Genomic DNA, 24,297 nt, shown 5'->3' with positions numbered 1-24,297 from the left:
CTAGCAACGTGAATTTGGGCAACTGAGGTAAGCTTTTAGAGCCTGAGTGTTCTCTCTCTAGAATGAAATAACTGTATCTTCGCCACAGGATTGTTATGGAAATTGAATGAGATAATGTATATGAAAAGGCATAGAACAATTCCTAGAATATAAGAAATGCTCAATAAATAAAAACAGTAGGGAACTTCAGATATTTATAAAATAGAATAATGGATGAATCCAGGTTACTGGATGGAACACTACCCTGTTATGTATCTGTGAAAGTAAACATACACTTTTATATTCAAAATTAAAGATTTTGCTTGGCAAGATCTTTCTCTCAACCTTTCCAGAGCGACTGGGGCAAGAAGCTCAACCATTCTGTGTACAGTCACTAATATACTAGATTTTCCAAGACAGTACTCTTGATATAAAATATTGTTAGAACAGCCACAAAAATATTCTTGTACTTGTTAGACTGGGTTTTGGTTTTGATTTTTGTCTTTTTTTGCTTTTGGTAAGGAAGATTGGCCCTGAGCTAACATCTGTGCCAAGCTTCCTCTACTTTATATGTGGGACACTGCCAAAGCGTAGCTTGATGAGCAGTGTTTAGCTCCATGCCCTGGATCCAAACCCGCCAACCCTGGGCCACCGAAGTGGAGCATGTGAACTTAACCACTACACCACTGGGCAGGCCCCTGGTTTAGATTCTATAGCAAGATTTTTCCCTCAGAAATGTGGTCATTGCATTTTTCATCTGGAAATTGAACGTTTTGTGCTATATCTAAATTTATTTTGCTCTCTGAGAATATCTGATTCTGGTAATCACCACAAATAACGATTAACATTAAGGGCTACTTGACATTTTGTGAATCACCTCTTCGCTCATTCAAGGGTCTCTACCATGGAAAAATTGAGGGGATTGTTGATTGACCTTATATTCAAATGGTGGGAGCCGGTGGGAGGGGTGCAGTGATGAAGCAAGAGTCTAGCTATTATTAGCTGGTTTAAACGAAGTAGCTTAACATGTATCTTGAAGCAACACTTATTTTCGTAAAAGATAGATTTCTCTTTCATTAAGCCTTATTTCCTTTACAGTACTCAGCAACAGAAAATAAGATAGAACTTTGTGCAAAAAGGATTCCCAGCCATACCTGGACGCAACCAATGGCAACAAGGAAGCCTAAGAAATAAGTTACGTCACTATATATGGCAATGAATCTTGACAGACAGGATTGTTTTCTTCACTTGCTGGAGGGCACATATCAAACAGGATCTCAGTTCTCTCATCTGCTAGCTTTATATGGTGAGCACAGAGGTGCCAGGAAATGCCCAGTGGGTTGGCAAAGAGGAATATGAAACTGGTAAAAGGAAATACTAAAACCTTATGTCCCTTCCTAAAAAAAAGTATTCGAAGCATTTAAAGCTCCTTTTATAAATACCATCATGGAGATTGTTGTGGCTACTATTGAGATGAGGTAAATAGATGTCTACTCAAATTTGAGGAAGTTTATTCTTGCATGTGTCCTTCAAAATTATTTTGCATGGACAGTAACTATGAGTAATTCAGGATCCAGTTGTTGTCTAGAACCTTGGCTGAATACACCTGAATTTTTATATCCTTATAGTTTACAAAACATCGGAACTCTACATCGATTGATCATGCAGACGTTCCCCAAAAGGGAAAAGACACATATTTTCTACACAATACTATACCGTTAATCTGTTTTTGCCCCTTTCCAGCTTTGAAATTGCTTAAACGGTGTTATATCTGAACTAGAAGAAAAGAATCTTGTATTTCACTTAACTAGCTGGCCTTAATTAGACAATCTCCTGGGACCCGAACCCTAGCGATTCTTGTTGTTATTGTTAAGAATGGCACTAAAAGGCTAACAGACATCCTAGTCACATGAGGGGAACAGGCTGGGAGCCGCTTCCCTTCATTTGAATAGCTCAAAGGTACATTTGTTGACTCTTGGCTTTCTAGAGTTTCGAGGTTACTTTACAAAATTCTGTTTCTTTGGTATATGCTTGGTGTGTGAAGTGAGATGATAACATGATACGTGGAGATAGTACCGTTTGGTGCGTACACCCAGCAGAAAGCCCAGGCAGAGCAATTAGAGCCTGATTGTCATTACTTTCTACAGGGACCAGAGGGAAAAACAACCTTTGCAGATTCTTGGCTGCCGTGGCTCAGAGACGGCCTGACTCAACATTTATAAACACAGCTATACTTGGGGATGTGCTCTCCAAGCCAGAAAAAGAGGAAACAGGACCAAGAGTCTTCACAGACCGGTACCTTCTTTGTAAAGTTAAAGAGTCTAAATAAGAGCACAACTGTACATAAAAATTATGGTTCCTTATAAGGAGCTTCTGGGTTGCTTATATTTGATTTTCTATTTTATAGAAGGGAAACGAGCATTGAAGGTTTAGTCTATATGTTTGCTTATGAATACCTAAACATGGTTTTGAGTGGGCAGAAGGTAAACAAACAACATAAACATTTTAATATTTCTTGATTTGCACTAACCATCTACAACAGCTCAGTTTTTTCCTTTTGAAAACTAAGAAGAGAAGGCTTGCTACTTAAGAAAATTATGTCTTATGGATAAAAAAAATGGTGCAGCTTTGCATACCCATTGTTACATATCATTTATTGACTTACGACACATGCAGAGGTCTCAGATAAAATTCTTTCAGACAGAATCCATAACTACCAAGAATCCGGGATTTCCTAATTTATGTATATACCATGCCTCAAAGGTCAATTAAATAAAAACATTGACACCATACCTGTCTGACACTTATCTCTACATTATTAGGAAGAAATTCAAGTTTAACCATTTTGAGTCAGAAATCTTAAAAGGGGAACAAATGACAAAACACCATCACCAGAAACATAGAGTCTCTATAAGATTAACAATGTTAGTCACAATCCCTGAACTTTTTCTGTCACTTAAATATGACAATCATCAGTTCCAGAATAGAACTTTTGGACTTTATAATTAGTCACATTCAACGTTCCAGAATCTAATGAGTCTAAAATCCCAGAGACTGCTATACAAATTTACTCCTTGGCTCCCAATTGTAATTCGGATGCTTGGAATAATCAATTTTCAACTCTTCTCTCTGTATATAGAACACAGGATTCCCATATGATGAACGCAAATTCAAGGAGAGAAGAAACCCCCCACATTTTATCTTTAGTTCCTTTTGAGTGTCTCCAATCATACCTGCTTTTTTCTGCTCTTTCCATTCTTTTCCTCTATCCACTATTATTGTTTTTGGCCCCCCAGGTTTGCATTTAAGGGAAACAGCCCTTGGCAACGCCCCAGCCAGTTATGTGGGTGCTGCAGACACAGGGAGCTCTGTTGCAGCCTGAGCTCCGTTCTTACCCTGTCCCCCCATTTCACCTGCAAAGGCCTTGCTGCTCTCATCCTGGTTCCCCCAGTCCTCCTCCTCGCCGGCTAGCACAAACCTCCTCTTCAAGCGGACTGGGTCAGCAGACAGCTGCCGGCCCAAGCTCTCAGTGCTGCCTCTGCTGCTGCTGAGCTTTGCCAGAAGGGGCTGCCCTGACACAGTAAGCAATGCTCTGGCAGAGTTTAAAGACTAAAAAAAAAAAATCCAAACACTTTCACTTATTAGCCCTGGGAGAGCTCTCAGCAGGCACAGCTGAAGAGGGACACTAAAATGTGTATTTTCTTCAGTTTTTCCTTCCCAAGACATTAATTCCCTTCCCTCCAATCATCGCACCTCCCAACTCCCAATTCACAGCTCCCAATCTCCTGGTGTTAACACACATCCATTTCAAGAAACACATCACTGGTTTATTTGCAATGCACGTGGGAATTCAATGGAGCTGAAGAATTCACGTTTTCTTGTTCCTTCTCTTTTCTCTCTATTACCTTAACACTCCTCGGTAAAAGGTAAAACAAAACGAAACATACTTTTATCGTTTAACAAAATCATAATTTTCATGATTTTTAATTGAAATGGAAAAACAGCTTGTGTAATTATCTCCCACCGACAGTTCCCTTTCTCTGCCGCACACAGCATAATATTCATGAGAACTCAGATGGCACACAAGGCAATCCTCATTATATAAGACCATAGGAATGCACAAAGCCACCGACAATCCATCCTTTGTGGAGTCTGTGCACAGCCCCAGAGCGACGCACATGCTGGCATTTCCTACCGTTCTAATTGCCGTAGGGATTCCAGACTCATCCACGGGCCCGATCCCCGGGTAATGTGGGGCTTTGATGACCGTCACCCTCTTCTCTTCCTCTGAGGATCTGTACAGCGGTATGGAGCTGCCCACTGTGCCGTCCAGAGATTGTGCGTGCTGGGAGTATGTCTCCGTGGAATCTGTGCAGAAAATTTGGTGAAATATATTTGATGCAGGAAGAATCACAAATTAATGGTGCTTCTTGTATTTTTATTGTCAACTTGTATTTCACTCATTACCACTTTTAACTCATTTACCTTAAATTTGAGCCACTCATTGTTAATATGTAGGTATATATTGAACAGACCTTTAATAACAAGATACTCATCATTTTATGAAGACAGACGAGGGGAAGAATGACATCTGTTTAAAGACCGTGTGATGGTGTGGCAGCCACTGTAAGAAAGCACTTCACATACATTATCTCATCTCACCCTTCTACTAATCTTGGAGGGGGGTGATCTGTTTTACAGATGAGGGGCAGAAGCTGAAACAAGTTTAGTAATTTCCCTCAGGCCATAATTAATATTACTTTTGTGAAACTGCTGACTAGCATTATTTAAAAGTACTGAAATGTACTCTTAGGACAAAAGATGTGACTGTTGAGTCTACAACAGTGAATTCATAAATATAAGTGAAAACAAAAATCACAGCGAGACATCTTCACATCCAAACATATACTTAGATGTGAAGGCTTATAGGTAAATAAATGATTTTAAATTATTAGTATTAATTTTTGTTTAAGTCACCATGATGGCCATAATATCTTTGCTTTTAAAATACCAAAACCCATGACTTCCTGCCCCTTGAGTATGAAATTTGCCCTAAGCATATAAATTAGATGAGATTCTTCATGTTTCTATCTTATGCCATCTTTATGAACTTTTAGGATGCTTTCATAAGAAACAGAGAAGACATATACATACTATATGTTCCACTGACTCTTAGTTCACAGATATTTACGAAAATCAACATCACCACCATTTATCTGGTACAATTGATAATATGACTTCCTGTTTTGTTTACCATAAATTTCAAAATTTTGGTGACCAAGAATGATTCTTTGCCATGGTTTATCAGGCCTGTCACTCAGAAAGGTTTCTTTTTATGTGGATATCTAAAAGTCCTGATGTTTCAGCGTAGCATTGATTACGTATCTATGTATATAGATACGTATCTATCAAAAGATATGACTGTGTTTTTTGTAGCAAATTTATATAAAACTTCATAAGTAAGATTTTTAAAAAAATTTACTCATCATTATAAAGATAAGTAGGGATAAGACCTGTGTAAACTAAAATCCATTATAAAATTTATTATTATGACTATTTTGGGTTTAGTTTGCAAAAGCAAAGCATTTTCAATCCATTTCTGATGAAGAATGAATAAGGCTAGGAATAAAATTACTTTATGTGCCATTGTATGTTAAAGTAGTATCTTTTCCAGGAAACTCCGAATTTAGACACAAGGTGATATTTGACTCTGATTTTCCATTTAACTCCAAAAAGGATTTGAGTGTGCAACCATGTTGCTAGTATTTCTATCAGGCAACAGTTATCTTTTGAGCTCCTAGTATGTGCAAAGTCTGAGACTAAGAAAAAAAATTTAACTCTGTCTTCATTGATGGTTCATAAGATTCTATGAACTTATAGCTTATATAATATGTTAGCCTTTTATTATTATCTTATAAGATCCGCTCTCATTTTTGCAGTCTTTTGTCCTCAACTAAATATAAATTTCCTCTAGGGCGGGATAGATTGGTATGTTCTTCTCAGGACCCAGCTCAGCACTGGCCAGTTGGAATTTGTTCAATGTTTATATAGAGAATTTCTTTCTGTGCAGTAGAGTTTATATGTAAAATCTATCATTGATATGTTCTAAGATAAAACCTCTTCTACATTCAAGTATTTATATATTTTGTTTGTTGGGAGGAGGGACAAAATTGTGTTCATGAAGACAGGCAATGGAGACAGTCAGACTTTGATAATAATAATAATGTGGGAAACTGTTATGGCTAGAATAATTGTAGTTTGACTATAGATGTATGATAATGCATAGCTCCATAAAAAAATCTAGCTATAACAGACTCCCATTCTAATACTACACTATAGACTGACTGTTTAAAGGACAACATTTTGGCATAAGGACTTTCTACTTTCTTAGACTCTAAAAGGACATCATTATAAAATTCACAGATGATCCCAGGAGGAGCATTAGAGAAGGCACAGGTATATTTAGACTTTCCATTAATGAGTCTCATGGCTACATGGAAGTTTTATTGAGGTTTTGTTGACTATAGAAGTTGAGTTCTACAATGCATGTCCTGGATGTTGACATAAAATATTCCTGGGTAAACTAATAGCATCATGTTCTTTTGATACACAAACAGAGTTGGGGAAGAGGGAGTGTTGTCTGCTGCCCAAGAGGAAATAAGAATTCAAGCCATGCATTCTAGTTTCTTCCTCTCTGTTGTTGGTCAGTGGCAGCCAGAGGATTGGTCCTCTCCTACTTTTCTGAGAGCTGTGCTGTGGTTATCTTGTCCTTTGCTTTCCTCCCTGCTTCCTGTGGCCCTGGAAGTCTACCAGTTGCTCCACATCATGGAAACTTTTTCAGTTTGAATTCAGATGATGGTTCAATTTGGTCTGTTTTTTTTAATGATTTGGGTTATTTTTTTTTACATTTTTTGAAAACCAAGAAATATTTGTTACATTATTTTCTAAACCATCCAATATATTTTGCCACATAAAAATGTTTCTATCATTATATAGCACAGCTTCTTTCCCAAGAGGCTTCAAAGAGTTCATGAACCCCATGAAATTGTATGCTTACAAATTTTTATGAATGTTCAAATCTTCCTTTTTTTTCTGGAGGAGAGCTATATCCTTCATCTAATTCTTAATTCCTGAAGATTTAAGAACTCTCTATAAAATTCGGGATTCATCATTTAGAGGAACCCACATCCCTCACTGATGGTCTCTGGCTTCAGTTAGAATAGTAGTTTACTACTCTGTGAGGCATCCTGTCCCTTTGTTAGACTGTTCTAACCATTAGCCAGTTCTTCTTTATATATACCAAAAGAATTTCCTACAATGAAAGCTCTTCCACAGAAGAATAGGCTGCCTCGAACATGGATGGTATTTGCTATCCATGGAAACACTCTACATGAATGTTCTCCTGGCGGTGTGCCCTCTCCTCTCCCCAACTATCCACCTTTTCTCTCTACACCACCACCCCAAAGCTCTAATAGCCTTTTCCAGACTCAGATATAAATGAAGTCATCGTCTTGGAATAGCTGGGTGTTATTTTCTCCAATGTTGAGTCTATGCCATCTCTAATTCCTCCCCTAAGATAGGGTCATTGAATAGTGGAGTGTTGAATGCTTCTGCCCTCCTTTTTGAAAAATTAATTTGATGTTTTATATTTTTTTTCATGTGGTTTGTACTTGCTATATCAAAATGGTCATGAAAACCATGACTGTCAAAGGACTTACCCAGTGACCGGCCATGCTGCATGATCATGCTTGAATTGAGTGAGCCTGGTAGAGAGTAAGCTGACGGGGAAAATGGCCTTTGATAGTAACTCATGGGACTCACTGCCCCTCCAGAGTTTCCATTCACTGTTATCTGGCTCTGAGAAAAACGCAAAGACATCCCGTTAAACCACAGAGTCCCCTGTAAACACCATTCCTTTAGATGACAATAAAAGACTTCCATTCAGATGACAGTCATCAGCTGTCAAGTTTCTATTTACTTTGGAAACTGATGTCTAGAGAGAGAGGGTACATTTTTTGAGTGTCTTCTCTATCTTCCTTTATTTCTGAAAATCACTCTCTTACATGTCGGAGGACATAGGAGGCGACTAGGAAGGATGAAAGCAGCTGACTAGTGCCCGTGCCACTCTGCCAACAGAGATGCCGAAAGGTATCAGTAGGAGTCACTATAAAATAAACACGGAGGGCAAATTTCCTCTTATAATCATGACTTTAGTTGTCAAAACACAGTCACGCTGCACTGCATGCAGGATTCGAAATGAATATTCTCTGACATAGTAGAGGGATTGGTTCTCAGACTTAGGGATATCCTCTAGTGAATAAATATTTCCAGGGCAAGGTGACGAACATAAGGAACACTATTGATTGGATTTATATATCATGAAGCAATCTATCCTAAGAGACTCAAATACCAGGCAGAGTATCAGAAAGATATGTTAAACCATTGACTTCTCCCTACTCCAATCTCATTTAGCACTTTATGGGCCTCTGTTTTGTTTCTTAATAATTTATTGTTTTAATTGCCTTATATATGAGTATTTTATATCCCCAAAATTATTTCAAGCTTCTTGTTGGGGATGGTCATATACATGCTTCTTATATATATCTTTTTAGAACATGCCACCTGATGCTAATAACATGGTAGATATTCAAGAGATACATATTCTAATTGAATTGAATGAGCTTAGTTCACACAGGTTGAGCTCACCACTATGAAGCATGCATATCTATGCACAAGACAAGCCTGAGCATTCAGGAGATTATATAATGCATGCGAATGAAACCAAACATTAATTAGTAAGAGCATTTAGTTAAAATGACCTTAGAGCTGAATACACACAAACACACATATGCACATAGATAAACAACCATAATTTGTGAACTTTTTCTACTCTTTTTTCCCCTCCCAAAGCCCCAGTGCATGGTTGTATATCCTAGTTGTAAGTCCTTCTACATGAGCTGCCACCACAGCATGGCAGCTGACAGATGGGTGTGACCGAGAAATGAACCTGGGCTGCCAAAGTGGGGAGAGCTCCAAACTTTAATCACTAGGCCATCAGGGCTGGCTCTTCTACTCTTTTTAAAACAAAATAAACTTCTATTACACGGGCCTGAAACACAGATGGACAATATATATTTTCAAATGACCTAGAATAAATCTACTAAATCTAATTTCATTCCTTTGTGGTCATACCATGTCTGTCCTAAAGTCAATAGACATTTCGTTACAATGATTGTGCTTGTTGATTAAGTACTTCTCTAAGCTGCTACAGAAACCACTCTCACATCATAAGCAACCGTATCCTGAGGGTCTTCTACCTGAAGAGCACTGGACATTCAAATAAGTGTGAGGCACTGGCCACCCAAATACCTCAGAGCCCTTATGTACCTTTGATGAATCATTTGAGAATATTTTTGCTTCCTCGCTGAAATCAAGTTTGGTTGATCTTTGTGTAACTATTGTTATAATGTGTTATAACTAGTGGTAAAAGCAGGGGAATTCTTCTTATTAAAAATCTTCATGTATTATGTTACTAAACTTAAGAAAGTTGCCCTGACTCCTCTTTCAATGGTTTGAATAAATTGATTATGGGTTAAAAAAATAAATACTGCAAATAGATTTACTCTCTCATTGTGTTAAACCAATCTGTATTTTACTAATGAAATAATACCCGTAGAATTTCAGCAAATAGTTTATTGCTATAGTGAATTAATTATTTGGAAAATCACCACATGGAGAATCTATACACAATTTAAATTGCTACTTGAAACTAACTTCAGCCGCAGTTAACTCCGATTGTGCCTACAGGACTACATGTATAACTCTAAGACTCCTGAATGGTCTTAAAAACAGAAAATCAGATAGGTTAGTACATAAATTGATATACTATCACTGCTTTGTAATTTTGGTTAAAGGCCCTGATAACATTCCTTGAAGCTTGAAGTTAAGAACTATTGAAAGCATAGTGGAACATGGACAGACCCATGCCTGCTGAGCTCCTGGCGCTAATGTGAGGGAGGCACTCTGGGTGGTGGTGGCCCTGGGAAATGAAGCTCCCTCTGTAGCCACTTGCTCAACTGAAGATTTCAGTGCAAAGTTTTATACCTAGCCATTGAACGCATACTAAATTCCATCCAATAAAAAGGATCCTTTGTCTACTGTAATTGCAATGTCTTGAAAAACAAATGGCTTATAATATTTCTCCATGCATGAAATTTGCAGATTTATGATCTTGATACAAAATAAAAACTATGTAGCACAACTAAAGTTTTGTCTATGACGGTGCTTTTTAGAACTTCATTATAAGATCAATTTTAAAAAAAATTTCCATTCTTCCTCTAAAGTTATGTGCCTTTCAAATTGGAGCCATACATGCAATTGAAAATCTGGGCCATAAAATTTTGAAGCATTTTAGTCATTCATAAATCATTAATTAAGGACTGCTTGTCATATAGACATATTTAGATGATATAATATGCACAGAAATATTTATATATTGCTATAAGTGGAAGATAAATTATTAATCTATAAAATAATAAATGTATTCATAAATTTCTACACTGGAATGGCTCAGGAAAAATAATTCCCCCAAAATCACAGGCTAAATTTCTGCAGTGTACATTAAGATTATTGACATCATTCACTCCTGTAGTTGGGTTCAAAAGCAGCAGCTGTTAGTGAAAAGGGAGCAAGAAGAATTAGCACCATGCAGTCAGTAATCATATATGTGAGAAAAAAGGATATACAAATTATTCACCCATGACACATTCATATGAATCTCTGAGGTAAACTGTTATCTACCAGGATTTAATATTGGCTTAAAATTTTTGCAAAACTTCACACTCTTTGTATAATCTAATCATCATAATATTATATGTATACTTATCTAAATTTCTCAGATAACTTCTTAAGGCAAATCACTGTACAACTCATTAGCTGGAGCAATACAGTGTAAACATAACTGACTGCAAAAGGAATGAAGAGAATATAACTGAATTTTTCAGCCCAAAGTAGGCTTATGAGGATGACCGTACTGGATTTCCCTCATATACTGTATAGAATGGGTGTACTAATAATCCACACCTATGCGAATAACAATGCTCAGCGGCAAAATGAGATGGTAGGCAAGGACTCAGTCGTTTTGGCCTTTGGAGATCTGTTAAAAAATGATGGAGGCCAAGGAAGGAAGAGTAATTACGCATAGCAGCAGGAGTGGTTAGCGTGGTGCCATCTGTCATGGCAGACCTCTAAGCCAAGGTGGAGAAGCTATTTCAGAAGGGTCAGTGGTGTCGGAGTTGGCTACCTGCAGCTCATCTGGGATGGCTGGGGGGGACTTGCTCCATGAGCAGGAGGAGCACTTCCCCTGGGAGAAGTTTGTAGTGAGACCCTGTGGCATTTCTGTGGATAAGGCGGTCAGGAGCAAGGAGCGGGTGGTTTACATAAACAATGTGAAAGGGTCAGAGGTCTGTGCAGGTGTGAAGGCCCCACATCAGCAGGCGGTGGCAGGGTAAGTGATGTGGGCCCGGAGCCACCGTCTGATGAGAAAGTAGTTCGGTTACAAGGTACCACAGAAGGAGGGCATGAAGAAGAGGCTTCCGCTGTGGTTTGTCTGTGTGTCTGTGAAGCATTTACCTCCAGCACATTGGCAGTTAAGTTCTGGTTTCCAAGCTGAGTTTGAGGAGAGAATAAGAAGAGATATAAATGATCCAATTAATAAAAACATCTCTTTTTGCAATGTGGCAGAGAAGGCAAAGCATCGATTTGATTTGCAAGCACTTTAAGGAAGTACATTCAGACGGATTAGGTGCCAGCCACACAGTACAGATAAAGCATGAAAACATGAAGAAAAGGAATCCAGTAAGTGTTTTTTGGAAATAAGACCAGTTTTCACACAGCACTCCATCGTAATTTTGGGTGGGGGCTTGAGAGCACTAGCATTAAGGAATTTTTTCCTCAGTAGTTTTAGTTTTTGTGCTTGTGATAGCAAAATGCTATCAGGCTGTCTACTGGTCAGCAGAATTAGTTTTCCATTCACTAAAAAAGTATTTGTAGCCATCCCCCCAAGACAATATTCCCAAAATATAAACCAATTTGCCTCACTTTTTCTGACTCACAGATCTAAAGACTGACCAAACTAAAAAGAACTAAGTGGAAAGGGAATTTTGTTTTCTTTCCAACCACTGAATCTCTTTTTTGATTTCACTATAAACTACTAAAAGAATTGAACTTTAAAATATCCTAGCGGTGCAAATAGCGGTATCTACGTGAAGATGAAGTGAAAAAGAAAACCAGCCACGGACAGGGGTTAGAATATACTCTAGTTGGTTAGAACCACTGTTGGTTTTAAATGGTAGGTAAAGGAGAAAGAAACTGGAGGAGAAAGGAAAGGTTCAATACCTCCAAGGCTGTATAACCCAGGAGGCTAAACATGGCGGAGGGGTTGTCTGTAAAAGGAAGAGTGTGGACGGCCCATTAGAGGTTTTGGAGCTATTCATTCTAACCTTGGTGATGTCTGTGTGCACGTGTCAAATATGATGATAAGCATCAGCCTCAACATGAGTGAACAAAACTCTGAAGGAAATTTTGTTTTTCTTACTCCCCAGCACCTCCACAATAGAGGTTTTTTTTGAGTGTTTGGTGTGGTGTCAGTTATAAGACAGCTAGCCAAAAGTATTGTAGGATATTAGTATGAGGATGGGGAATGAAGGCAAAAGAACTGTATAAACTTAGAAATCTTGCCTAGTAAAGGGTTAAGTGGTACCATTTGATGTTCTTGACCAGTCATCATTTTCATAACAGTTGATGTCAAGCAGGTTGTTGATCTCATAAAAAGTCATATTTTTTCCCTTGGACTTTTAATTGAATACTTAAAAAAAAAAATCCACCATATAAAAAGGTCTCTCTTGGCCACAGACACCTTAAAAATCCGATGAAAGCTATTGGTCCTTCTCTTAGGAAAAATGCACAAATTCACGTACATATAAAATTCTGCCTGACCTTTGGTATTCATAGGTACTCTAAAGCACATTCTTAATCTAACAGGTTAAGAAACTCCAACTCGGGATTAAAAAACAAATTTTTATTCTATTTTCACTTAATAAGCTTTTTTTGTTGTGTTTAAATACACTCATTATAAATGTGATACTTTTTTACTGTATATGGCTTAAAATCTCTAGACTTAACTGACAGAAATCTTAGTTACCCAGAACTTAAAATATTTTAGTAGACATGTATCTTTTTTATTAGTAAATTTTTGTAATAATTGCAGATTTTATTGGAAGTAAAACTATAATAGTATGAAAGTATAATAATTACAACTTAATATGTTAGAATTTACTAAAAGTCTGGGTGGAATTCAGTAGAGAGTAGCCTTGGGTTGGATAGTATCAAGGGAATTTCTCATAATAATGCAGTTTCACTAAAGAGGTCTCTATTTAACATGAATCTCTGCAGCTTTGCTTATGCTAAGTGAAAATTCTGCTAAATAATGTAGATCATGCGAAAGGATTTGAGTTATATGTTCACAGGAGGTTTTTTCCTTTAAAATTAAAAGGAAAATCGAATAATTATAACCCTCATGGGATTGGCTTCGCCATTTCCTTTGGACTTGAGACATGTCAAAAGCTAAAGTATATTCTCTCTAAAGCCACCATTGTTATGGGTTGGGTAGCATGTTATTGTTATGTTATGGGTAGTATGATCAGTTTGTTTGTACAGCATTATGTCTAGGAATAATCTTTAGCCATTCATTTATTCTTCCAAAGAGAGTATCTACAGAATACAGAACTATTTCACTTTTTGAATTTCTCTCACCGCCTCCTGATATGCTCACAGTTTTGAATCTTTTAGTGTGTGTGTGTGTGTGTGTGTGTGTGTGTGTGTGAAGTTAACAGATGAAATGCCTCTTGGTGAGTCATACCACACTTAAATTTATATAGATAAAACTCAAAAGTTCAACCGTCTATTGGTCACCCACAAAGCTTTGAAATATCTTGGGATAAAGATGTAAATAACCTCTTAGACTAGTTGAGGCTCCTTCACATAACCCTGATGTCCACATGAATGAAATACCCTCTTAGACACAGAAGGAGAGAGAATCACAATGTATGTATTTCCCTGAGGAGCATGTGAGATGAGTAGAAGGAAAAGTGTGAAAAAGGGAAGAAGGAAGTATTTTCTCAATCTGGACTACCTTGAAGGAGGAAAACCTAATTTAAAACAGGAATAGTTGGGTTTTTTCCTCTATTGAATTGGTGGCAGACGACTGCAGAAAACTGTTGTGGTTGTTTTGTGTCTCAGTGTTTTCAAGACCATGTAAAGGTTAAGGTGTTTGAATATAAGTCAAATGTCACCAACTTTGTGACATTTTCCCAACTGTTGGGCTATAAGGGAGAGAAGAACTAGAAAAATGAGCTTGCTGTTGTCTGGTCTCTACAAAGGAAGGGGACGGTGCTTAAACCTCAACATACTTAGTACTCTAAGAGAGAGAGTGCCTAGGTATTCAAAATAGCATTGAACCTCCTGGTCCAAATGAATTCAATCCAGAATACTGAGCAGAACCAGAGGATGAAAGAGATCACTAAATTCAGGTTGAACTCCTTGAGGAATTAGGGAGCAAGAGGACTCAGAAACAGTGAGCTTCAGCAGTACAAAAGTAAACCAGGTTGGATGTAAGCATTGCAAACTCAAGTGTCCACTGGGCCAGGAGTGTATCCAGAATGTGAAAATCAAGCCAGGTGTTAGATAAGAGGAGATGATAAGAACTGGAGTGGAAAAGAGAAGGCATGTTCCTCCTAAAGGTGGCCAAATGAAGAATAAAATTAACTCTGTGCCAACCAAACAAAACACATCTATCATCACACGCCCCAGACCATCAGTTTGTTAACTCAGTAGACGCAGAAACTGGAGGTGAAAAGAAAGTCATTGGATGTGGGCTTGATGTGGAGTTGGGGTATAGAGAAAGGGAGCATGGTCTGGTAGGGCCAGGCCAAGAGGGAGGCCAGTACGGCACCCATGTTGGGTGCAAAATTTAATGGAATGACAAAAACTCAGTAACTCAGATAAGCACTATTTCAATGCAATCTTAAAAAAAAAATCAAAATCAATGGGAAAAAAATCCATACTGAACAAAATATCAAAAATTTAAATAACCAGTGCCATGCTAAGCCATATTGAAGACTGAGGCAAAAGGAAGAATTAGTATCCTGGATTTTTAATGGAAGCAATAATATAATAAAATAATAATATGTTCAAGATCTGTTTCTTCTGATCCCATTTCTATTGAGAGGACAGTCAGATTTGACAGTTTCCCCTTGACCAATGATGATCTTAAACAAATTTTGACTAATTTAAGATGAAATAAAATTATAATAAATTATGTTTGGGTATAAATAAAATGTTTAAACAAAATAATGTTTAGTTTTAACATACCTACTTTTCAATACTTTTTTAAATACTGAAATGTTCTATAAAAAATTAAAAATACATAAAAACACATATATGGGGGATATATTATTTTTCTGTCTCAGGTTCCAAGTGGCTTGGCATGGCACTGTGGTCTGAGGTCTTAACATCTCCTCCTCTAACGTCTTTAATGCCTGAGCTTCCAGGCCTCATTTCTCAAGGAACATATGAAATATGTGTTAAATATCAAGCAAAGGGATTTCACAGGTTTTGTTTTCTATTTTTCAATAGAATTGACAGTAATTTACTTGAAAAAATGTCTAGGAGTGTGTCATATGAAAGTTAATCTTTACATTAAGAAATTATTTGCATTTTATTAGGTTTCATAATGGTATTTTCATTAGTTTTTTTTCTTCATCTGTTAGGTATGGGTACTAAAATTTCTACAAACTCAAGGAAACTGTATCTTATGTTGACTTTAAAATACGAACAGGATAATTGGAGTTGACCCTTGAAAACAAATGGTAACATAGCGAAAATTGGTGAAGCCTTGTGAGGAGTACTTATAATGGGTTCTATTATATAATTATCCACATCATTGTTTAGATTTTAAATCTCCATAGTGAATTTAAATAAACAGTTTAAGAATTTTTGTGGAAAAAAAAACCCCACAGTCAATCTTTACCTCCCACCTCACCTCCTGAGGGGATAAAGAGGAAGTGCTTGGCAGCCGTGTTTGTACTAGGTGACTCCATTTCACTGGCCACAGCTGATTGTTTTGAAAGGGGAATAAGTGAACCAAACTAGGCCAGTGAGGTACTGTCTCCTTGCCAGGAATTGGGAATTTGAATTATATTACACTGAATGCCCCAGTCAGGTGGTCCTGTACTCCACAAACCCAGGTGCAAGTTCACACATAACTGGAGCCAGAGAAGGTCATGGAAATCCTCAGGCAACCTGAAGTAATGAGAGGACAGAAACTAAGAGAGGAGAATGAGGCCGACTTACAGAGAGGAGAGACAGGAACTATGTGGCATCTAAGATGGAGAAAGAGAGGGTAGCTAACTGGCCATTCTCCAGTTCTCCTAAGGCCTGGCTGTACCACCTGCATTTCATGATACAAAATTGCCCTGTGGCTTCATAATAAAAACCTTTTTTTTTGCCAGAGGTCTTAACAGCCTTATAGTCTCTGCCCAAGACCTGGGTGACAACTGATCTAAAATGGTCACACAGATTTGGGTACATTGATGAGGTATGGTATCTGAAAAAAGGGAGTAAGTATTTCCACTGTACTGTGGAACTCAGATCAGGAACATGACTTGGAATCTGGAGAGGGGTCATATCTTAAGAGCATGGCCAGAAGATAGGGATCAAAAGTCAGATTATATTAAAAAATAGAGGCAGGAGAATCTATTTGTCAAGCTGTGGATCTGGAGTCAGACAGACCTGGGACGAAGTTTCCTCATGTGTAAAATAGGGACATTAATAAAACCCATCTGCTAAAGCTTGTGAAAATGAAGTGAGATAATGTAAGTGCTGGTACGGTGTCTGGTGTGTTGTAATAGCTTTCAACAAATGAGAGCCATTTAAAATTTTTTTTTGATGCTTGGAAGGCACAAGAATGCTTTACAGACAGCAAAGAGCAGGGTAGGGAGTAGAGCAATACTGTGAAAACTGTCATACAGCAGAGGGAGGAAACTTCATCTGTTTTGCTCTGTAGGATGAATACACAGAAGTTAAGGAAGGCAGATTATGACTCAACATTAGAAATATTTTCTAATAATTAGATCCAAGAATTTCCCAAGCAATAGCTGCCTTCTAAAGTAACTGAGCTCTCCATTCCTAAGTGTGTTCAAGAAGAGGCTGAATGCTCATCTATTCGGAGGTATGGTAGAGGGGATTCTAGATGATGCTAAATTCATACTGGGCTCCCAAATGTTCTCTACTGTTCAATCACTTAGAAACATACACAACACACGTTAGTCAGATGGAGGAATTGCCAAAGACCTGATCAACTAGTGGCATAACAAACCCACACACAAAAAGTTATGGATATTGGTTGGCCATACTAATGGAATATATGAGTGCTCGTGGCTGGTATTGGTGGGACTGGTCCAGAATACTCTATGTTCTTCACCTTTTCTATCATCCCACACTGCTGACGTTTATTCATTATTTGGCCCTCCTTAACGTCTACATCTTGATCCTATGGAGAAAAAGAGATGACTTTTCTTTCTCTTCTACTTGACAGTGAGACAAATTCCCCTCCGAGACCCCAACATATGTGCAGCAGCAGCTGTGGAATGTGCAGCTTTGGCTAATGATTGATTACATTATTTCATGATAGAAGGGTCAAGTTTATCTTCCTGAAGCAAAGGGCAGAACACTCAGAAATGCTAGAGAAAATGTTTGGGGTGTAGTTTTTGCTGTTTTTTCAAAGCTTCTGGCTTAGGCCTTCACTTATCTGACATTGAGAACAATGTGACATTTTTAGCAAGAGGATATCTGTTCGCACAGTAACAGAAGGGTAAACACTTCATTTTGTGTTCTCTCTATAGGTGAATTTGTAGGAGGTAAATTAAAACATCTGCAGTATATAAAACAATTTGTCAGGTGATCAAATATGGAGAGAACTAAAATTCCTAACAGTGGGCTGCCGTTTTCTTCTTAAACTAATGGCCAGATTTTAATAAAAACAACAAAAATATGTAAATGAAACTTCTAGAACACTGAAGTTTTCTTTTCACCTCTAGGTATAGAGAATTTGTTTCTTGGATCTGCTATTTATTTCCATGGGAGGCCAATTCTTTATAACAGAGCACATATTTGGCTGACTAGAGTGTGTAGCTTACACTTCTTGGCATTTACTGAGACGTCCTGCCAGAATGTGGAACATAAGTATTTAAAATGAAAAGGTCACCACTGTGAAAGGCCATTCCGTGGAAAATGAGACTTAAAAATAAAGCATACCACAAAAGGCAAGATGTGGAAACAACCTAAATGTCGATGGATGGATGAACGGATACAGAAAATGTGGTATATGCATCCAATGGATCTTTATTCAGCCTTAAAAGAGAAGAAAATTCTGTCATATGCGAGAACCTGAAAGAACTTTGGGGACATTATGCTCAGTGAACTAAGCCAGTCACAGAAGGCCAAGTATTGCATGATTCCACTTACAACAATGGTGTTGTACACTTTAACATTTGTTAGGAGGCTAGATCTCACAGTAAATATTCTTACCACAATGAAAAAACAGTCAAAACTGCAACAGTTTTGTGCCACCTTTTGACAAAGTGTTATATAAGATGACACACCGTCGTCTTGGAACAAACTGCTGGTCAGATGAAATAAACTTTTATCCATCGGTAAGAAAAAAACACGACATATTGTTGAAAATAATATATTCTCTTTTCCCAATTAGATGCATAGTTTGGAAAAAGGATATTATTTTAAAATAACCACAGCTACTATATATTCAGGGATTACTTTGTAGCAGGCACTGTGGCAAGCTTCTTATATGCAGTATCTTATTTTTACCTCACCACAATGTTATGGGATGAACACCATTATTATCCCCATTAAATAGATGAAGGAACTGAGGCTCAGGAAGAGGGAATAACTAGATGGAAAGTCTTATATGAATAACACCTTGAAAGAGCCGACTGTCCAATTGCTCTCCTCTCAATCTCTCTTAGGCCCCCTCCAAGAAGGTCTCTCTCCCCACTATGAGGTCAGTGGTAAGTTAGCAGATCTCATCTTACACTTGTTCTGTCAGCAGCATTTGGGCAGTTAACCATCTCTTCTCAACGTACTTTCCTTGCTTGGCTTCTAGGGTGCCACATTTTTCTGGATTTCCTCCTCCCTTAGCAGACACTCTTTTTAGTCTACTTTCCTGATTCCTTCTCTCGCTGTTGGGATGCACTTGGGCTCAGTGCTCGGGCGTCCTCTTTTCTCTATACTGTACTCTCACCCTGGTGATCTCATTTGGTCTCCTGGCTACAAAACCACCTGTAAGCTAATGGCTTATGTCTCCAACCTGGACATTCGACCTGAACTCCAGACTCATATATCCAACTGCATACTCCACCTCTCCATCTGGATGTCTAGCGGATCCCTCAAACTTATCATGTCTCATATGGAACCTCTGTCCACCCGCCAAACCTGTGCTATCTACAGTTATCCAGTCTCAATGGACAGAGGATGGCAAATTCCATCCTTCCCCATTGCAAAGTCTCAAAACCTTGGGTCAATCTTGACTCTTCGTTTTCCCTCACCTCCCACATGCAATCTGTCAAGAAGTCCCATTCACTGATTTTCAAAATACATTCCGAATCTGATTTCTCACCACCTCCACTACTTGCACCCTGTCTCAAGCCACCACCATTTCTCCTTTAAATTGTTGCAACAGCCACCTAACTGGCTTGCCTACTCTCCTTCTTGCCAACTATAGTTTGTTCTCAGCTGAGCTGCTGGAATAATTCTGTTAGACTATATGTCAAATAACAATAGTGGCAGCCTCAAAATCCTCCAGTGACTCCCATTTTTATTGAGAGTGAAAGTCGAAATCCTTGCAATGGCTATGGGGACTTCTGTCACCTGGCCTCTCTTGCTTCTAACTTCGCATCTTCTTACTCTCTGCCTCACTTACTTTCTCTCCTTCCCGCTGGCTTCCTTGCTGGTCCTCGAGCACCCCCAACATGCTTCAGCCTTAAAGCCTTGCCACCAGGTATTGCCTTTGCTGAGAACGATCTTCCTCCTTCGAAACTCTTCTTCCTTCTCAATGAGAACCCTATGACTACCCTATTTACCGTAGACTCTGCTCCTCAAGTCCCTGCTCAGCATTGTTTAGTTTATACGATGGAATTTTATTCAGCCTTAAAAGAGGAGAAAATTCTGTTGTATGAGACAACATGAATGAACTTTTGGGACATTATGCTCAGTGACAAAAGCCAGTCACAGAAGAACAAATAATCCCCTTCTAAGGCATGTCATCTACTCATTTAAGTGTTTATTAATGTTTGTTACCCCCACTCCCGATAAGACTGTAATCATCAATGGTTTCAAATGCAGCTATGCGGCTAGAACAGACTTGACACATAATAGATGCCCAGTAAATATTTGTTGAATGAATAAAAGTGACAGGATCTTAAATCTTAACTTGTGGATCATGCTGATTCTCTAGGGATTGTGTCATAAAAGCGACTGTTTCTGGTCAGCCTGGATAGCGACCAAAGCATGAAAAAGGAAAGCTGTCAAAAGTAAGTTTTCAAACATAATAAAATCATTTAGAAGAACCAAACTATGTTAGATGAGTGAACTGAGTTGTTCACATGGTGGCGTCTGCGATGACTTGTCCTACCCTCCATCCTGGAGGGACACGTCCCGGGACACGAGTAAATCTGCTCTCTGACACTAGCACAACGCTGTCTGTTAGTGTCTCAGCTTGATTTTGCTCTGTACCTGATGGGACTGTAGAAGTCATTAATAGATATAAATAAGTTGGAACAGTGCCTGCATAGAATATACTCTTACTATTTGTTAGCTGCTATTATCATTATTGTTTTTGTTATTCCTATTAACTTATTTTATAGGGGCTCTCAGAAGACATTACCTTAATTCAAAGAAATTACTTTAATGAATAAATTTTGCATATCATGATTAGCTGATGAAGGAGTTTTTTTTTGCTTTTTTTCCGCAAATCCCCCCAGTACATAGTTGTATATTTTCGTTGTGGGTCCTTCTAGTTGTGGCATGTGGGACGCTGCCTCAACATGGCCTGACGAGTAGTGCCATGTCTGTGCCCAGGATCCGAATCAGTGAAACCCTGAGCTGCCAAAGAGGAGCGGGTGAACTTAACCACTCGACCACGGGGCCGGCCCCTGAAGGAGATATTTTAGTAGATATATGAAAATACCCGCTTACCTTTTTAATCATCTAAGCTTAAAGCTTTCACTTTATGAGTGGGGGAGGGGATGTTGGTGTCAATCAGATGTCTGTTGGAGATTTTCTATAAAGTTTAAAAATGTATCTCTTCAAGGATGTGTCTTGGATGATCTTTAAGAGCACAGCTACAGGAAACAGTATTGCACAAATCTACTTAGGTACTAGTGTTTCAATATGCCCATTACTGCTGTTGTTGCCAATAGTGTATCTTTTACTAACAGCTACCATTTATGCGGTGCTTGCTCCGTCCTAGGTAATTTACCTCTATCCTCCTTAGTCTCACCACAATCTGTGAATTAAGGATTAATGAATATTCTCATTTATTTGTTCAGACTCACAGAGAAGTTAAGATGGTGGCCCTCCCACATCACCAGAGATGAAGCATGGATTGAAATCTACAGTTTATCTTTAAAGCTTATGCTCTTAACACTACATCATTTTGTGGAGGAGCAGTGAAGAGAGCCACAGTTCTCTTCTAAATAAATTAATAAATGCCAGCAGAATGATGCTATGAAGGAATTGTACATATAGGCAAATAAAGATTTACTTTCTAACAGTCTGAGTACTAAAGACTGATTAATATACTTTCTGAAATGATACATTTTAAAAGGTAGAAATTGATCAAGTTTCAGGGAAAATGAACATTGAGCTACAAAGAAATAAACGCTGGTTGAATTGATAAACGTTTCCCGCCAAAGTGAATTAGAATTGACAATTATTTTAAGAGATTTTATAAATGTAAATAATGTAAATCTAGGTACTGAAAGGTCTGGCACGAAAAATGTTTCTCTAAAACTTAAGAAGTACTTTGAGCCCTGAAGTAGTACGTGGGGTCTTAAGTGATAATCAACCACTGAGGATTTCTAATAAATACCTAGAAGGAAAAAAAGTTTTATGACATGATTTCTGGATAAAAGATCTCTGTGTATACGTATATGTGTGTGTATATATATACATATATATTTTTAATTAAAAGATATCTAGAAATTTATCAATTAATTTAGTAGGATTTTAATAGGAAGATAGTTTCTTTCTCCTTTCCCTTCCTGCTTAGAAACTAACAAAGCATTGGGTTATATGAGAAGCCCAAACTAAAGGGGTTAGGGTCTCTACAGTAGCCTGTAAGGAGAGATTGGAAAGTGGAATGGATCACCCGGCAGTCTGAGGACTGAGAGGCTGCGGCAACTGCAGATTTTTGTCTGTCTTGCTGAAGAGGTATCTTTGTGGTCTCTGGAGAAAGCTCAGGTAGCTGTTTGTGGCTTTCAGGATCACGTCCTGAAAGGGGAGCTATCTGAATGGAAAGAGATGCTGTGTGTATCTCAGGCACTGGGTTAGGGGGTGGTGAGCAAGGCTTTTTGAGAAATGATGGTACTTCAACAGATTTGGAAAACTGTGGAGTATTAAAGGGGATGCTACATCCTAGATCCTGGTTGTGGATTAGTTTCAATGTAGAAATTCTCCGAGTTTGAGAATCTTGCATGTAGTCCTCTTGTAGAAAGGGGGTACCAGTGTCAGCATTTGGTGGGGAACCGGTGCTGGAAGGTGGTTGTGGATTAGTGATTTTTTGTGTATATGACACAGTTGTGTTAGATTCTTCAGAATATACAATTGTCTGGCCGGAGTCTTCATTAGAATACATCATTCCCTGAAGAGGTTTTTTGTTAGAAAAGTACTCTGTACAGGAGGGACTTTGTGTGTTAGTTACTAATTGGTCTAAAATTTCACCCTTTGTGTGATTGGTTATCAAGGGACTACAAGAGCTCTCTTTTTTAGGTGGTGGAAGGGGTGCCTGAGTTGCCAAAAGCATCCGGAGAAAGAAATAATGTTGAAGGAAAAACAGAGAGAAAGTCAGAGTTAGTCATCAAGAAACCAGTGTTAATTCTACCCTTAAAGAAAGTAATGTCGCACCTTCTTATCATGCTATATATTTTGTTGGTTAGATAGTGATCATTTTTATTCTGTTTAGAATGCATTTTAATTTATTATCAATAGCTGCCCTCTGGGGGAAAATAATTTTTACAGAGAATACATTACAAAGTTTGTCTCCATCTACATCCTGGGAAATTATATTAAAAGTGAACATATGTTCTCTTGGCATATTTTTAGACCTTGAGGTATATATTTATATACGGTGCATTTAGTCACATTGTTTCGATAACATTTTTCATATTTGTGGCACAATTTTACTAATATCTCAACACAGAGTTCCTTCAGTTAATATAATGAGCAGTTGCACAATTCATATTTATTGAGTACATAATGTATTGCTGACCTCACAACTTTGAAATCTAAATCATCAGCTGATAGCTTTTTAAGAATTAGAATATATCCTAAACATTGTTAGAGACTGACTGACTTTTATGAGCTGAATCAGAAAAAAAAAACCTTCAAGTTTTGAACTTAAAACTTGTCTTCTCATGTTGTAAATACAAGTCTGGCAACCAATAGAAATACAAAAGCAAAAATATATTAATGATAATATATGTATCAAAATACACGTTATTAGAAAAGAGGCTCTAAAGCAATGGTTTAATACCTTTGAAATAACACGGTAGACAAGAATGTGAAGGATTACCTGAGTTGGTGATTTTTTTTCTTGCAGGTTTGGTCGAACGCTTCTAAAACCTTTTGCTGCAAGAGAGGAATATGTAGCATCTCCATTCAGTGTCTCCTGATTTCGATCATTGTAAGATCTCCAAGCTTTTATTAAGGGAAAACAAATTGGATACAAAAATATCTACATTCACTTTTAACATTTTTTTTAATACAATTTATTTTAATTTCCAAAATTGAAGTTTTCTTTTTAGAAATTTAATTTAATATGCATAACTGTAGATGCAATTTAAGTTTACTATGAGGTCAACACTGTGGCTATGGATATGTTAAAAGAAAAAAAGACACAACAAATGTAATGGTGATTCAGAATAGCTTTTCTGTACCTGAGTCTGGTGACTGAGAATCACGTCCTAA

At 37.9% G+C, this 24,297-nt stretch overlaps 1 protein-coding gene across 32 annotated transcripts in view; it reads right to left on the bottom strand.

Annotated features, from left to right (window-relative positions):
- SORBS2 (sorbin and SH3 domain containing 2) overlaps positions 1 to 24,297 on the bottom strand; it is a 207,377-nt gene that overhangs the window by 65,211 nt on the left and 117,869 nt on the right. For 13 of the 32 annotated variants that reach the window (XM_070499873.1, XM_070499882.1, XM_014855789.3 and 10 more), the window contains 4 exons: positions 24,267 to 24,293; positions 23,903 to 24,027; positions 7,698 to 7,836; positions 4,175 to 4,347 (listed from right to left, as the gene is read on the bottom strand). In XM_070499873.1, coding sequence (XP_070355974.1) covers positions 4,175 to 4,347; positions 7,698 to 7,836; positions 23,903 to 24,027; positions 24,267 to 24,293 — 464 coding nt within the window. Of the gene's footprint in view, positions 1 to 3,392; positions 3,552 to 4,174; positions 4,348 to 7,697; positions 7,837 to 11,610; positions 11,647 to 22,480; positions 23,117 to 23,902; positions 24,028 to 24,266; positions 24,294 to 24,297 lie in introns of those variants that run through there. The other 19 variants (XM_070499863.1, XM_044760676.2, XM_070499864.1 and 16 more) reach the window with 6 other exon arrangements.

This window comes from Equus asinus, chromosome 27 (assembly GCF_041296235.1).
Source record: "Equus asinus isolate D_3611 breed Donkey chromosome 27, EquAss-T2T_v2, whole genome shotgun sequence".
Taxonomy (NCBI): domain Eukaryota; kingdom Metazoa; phylum Chordata; class Mammalia; order Perissodactyla; family Equidae; genus Equus; species Equus asinus.
Note: the sequence above shows the minus strand (reverse complement) of the source record. Positions and strands in the feature narration are given on the sequence as shown.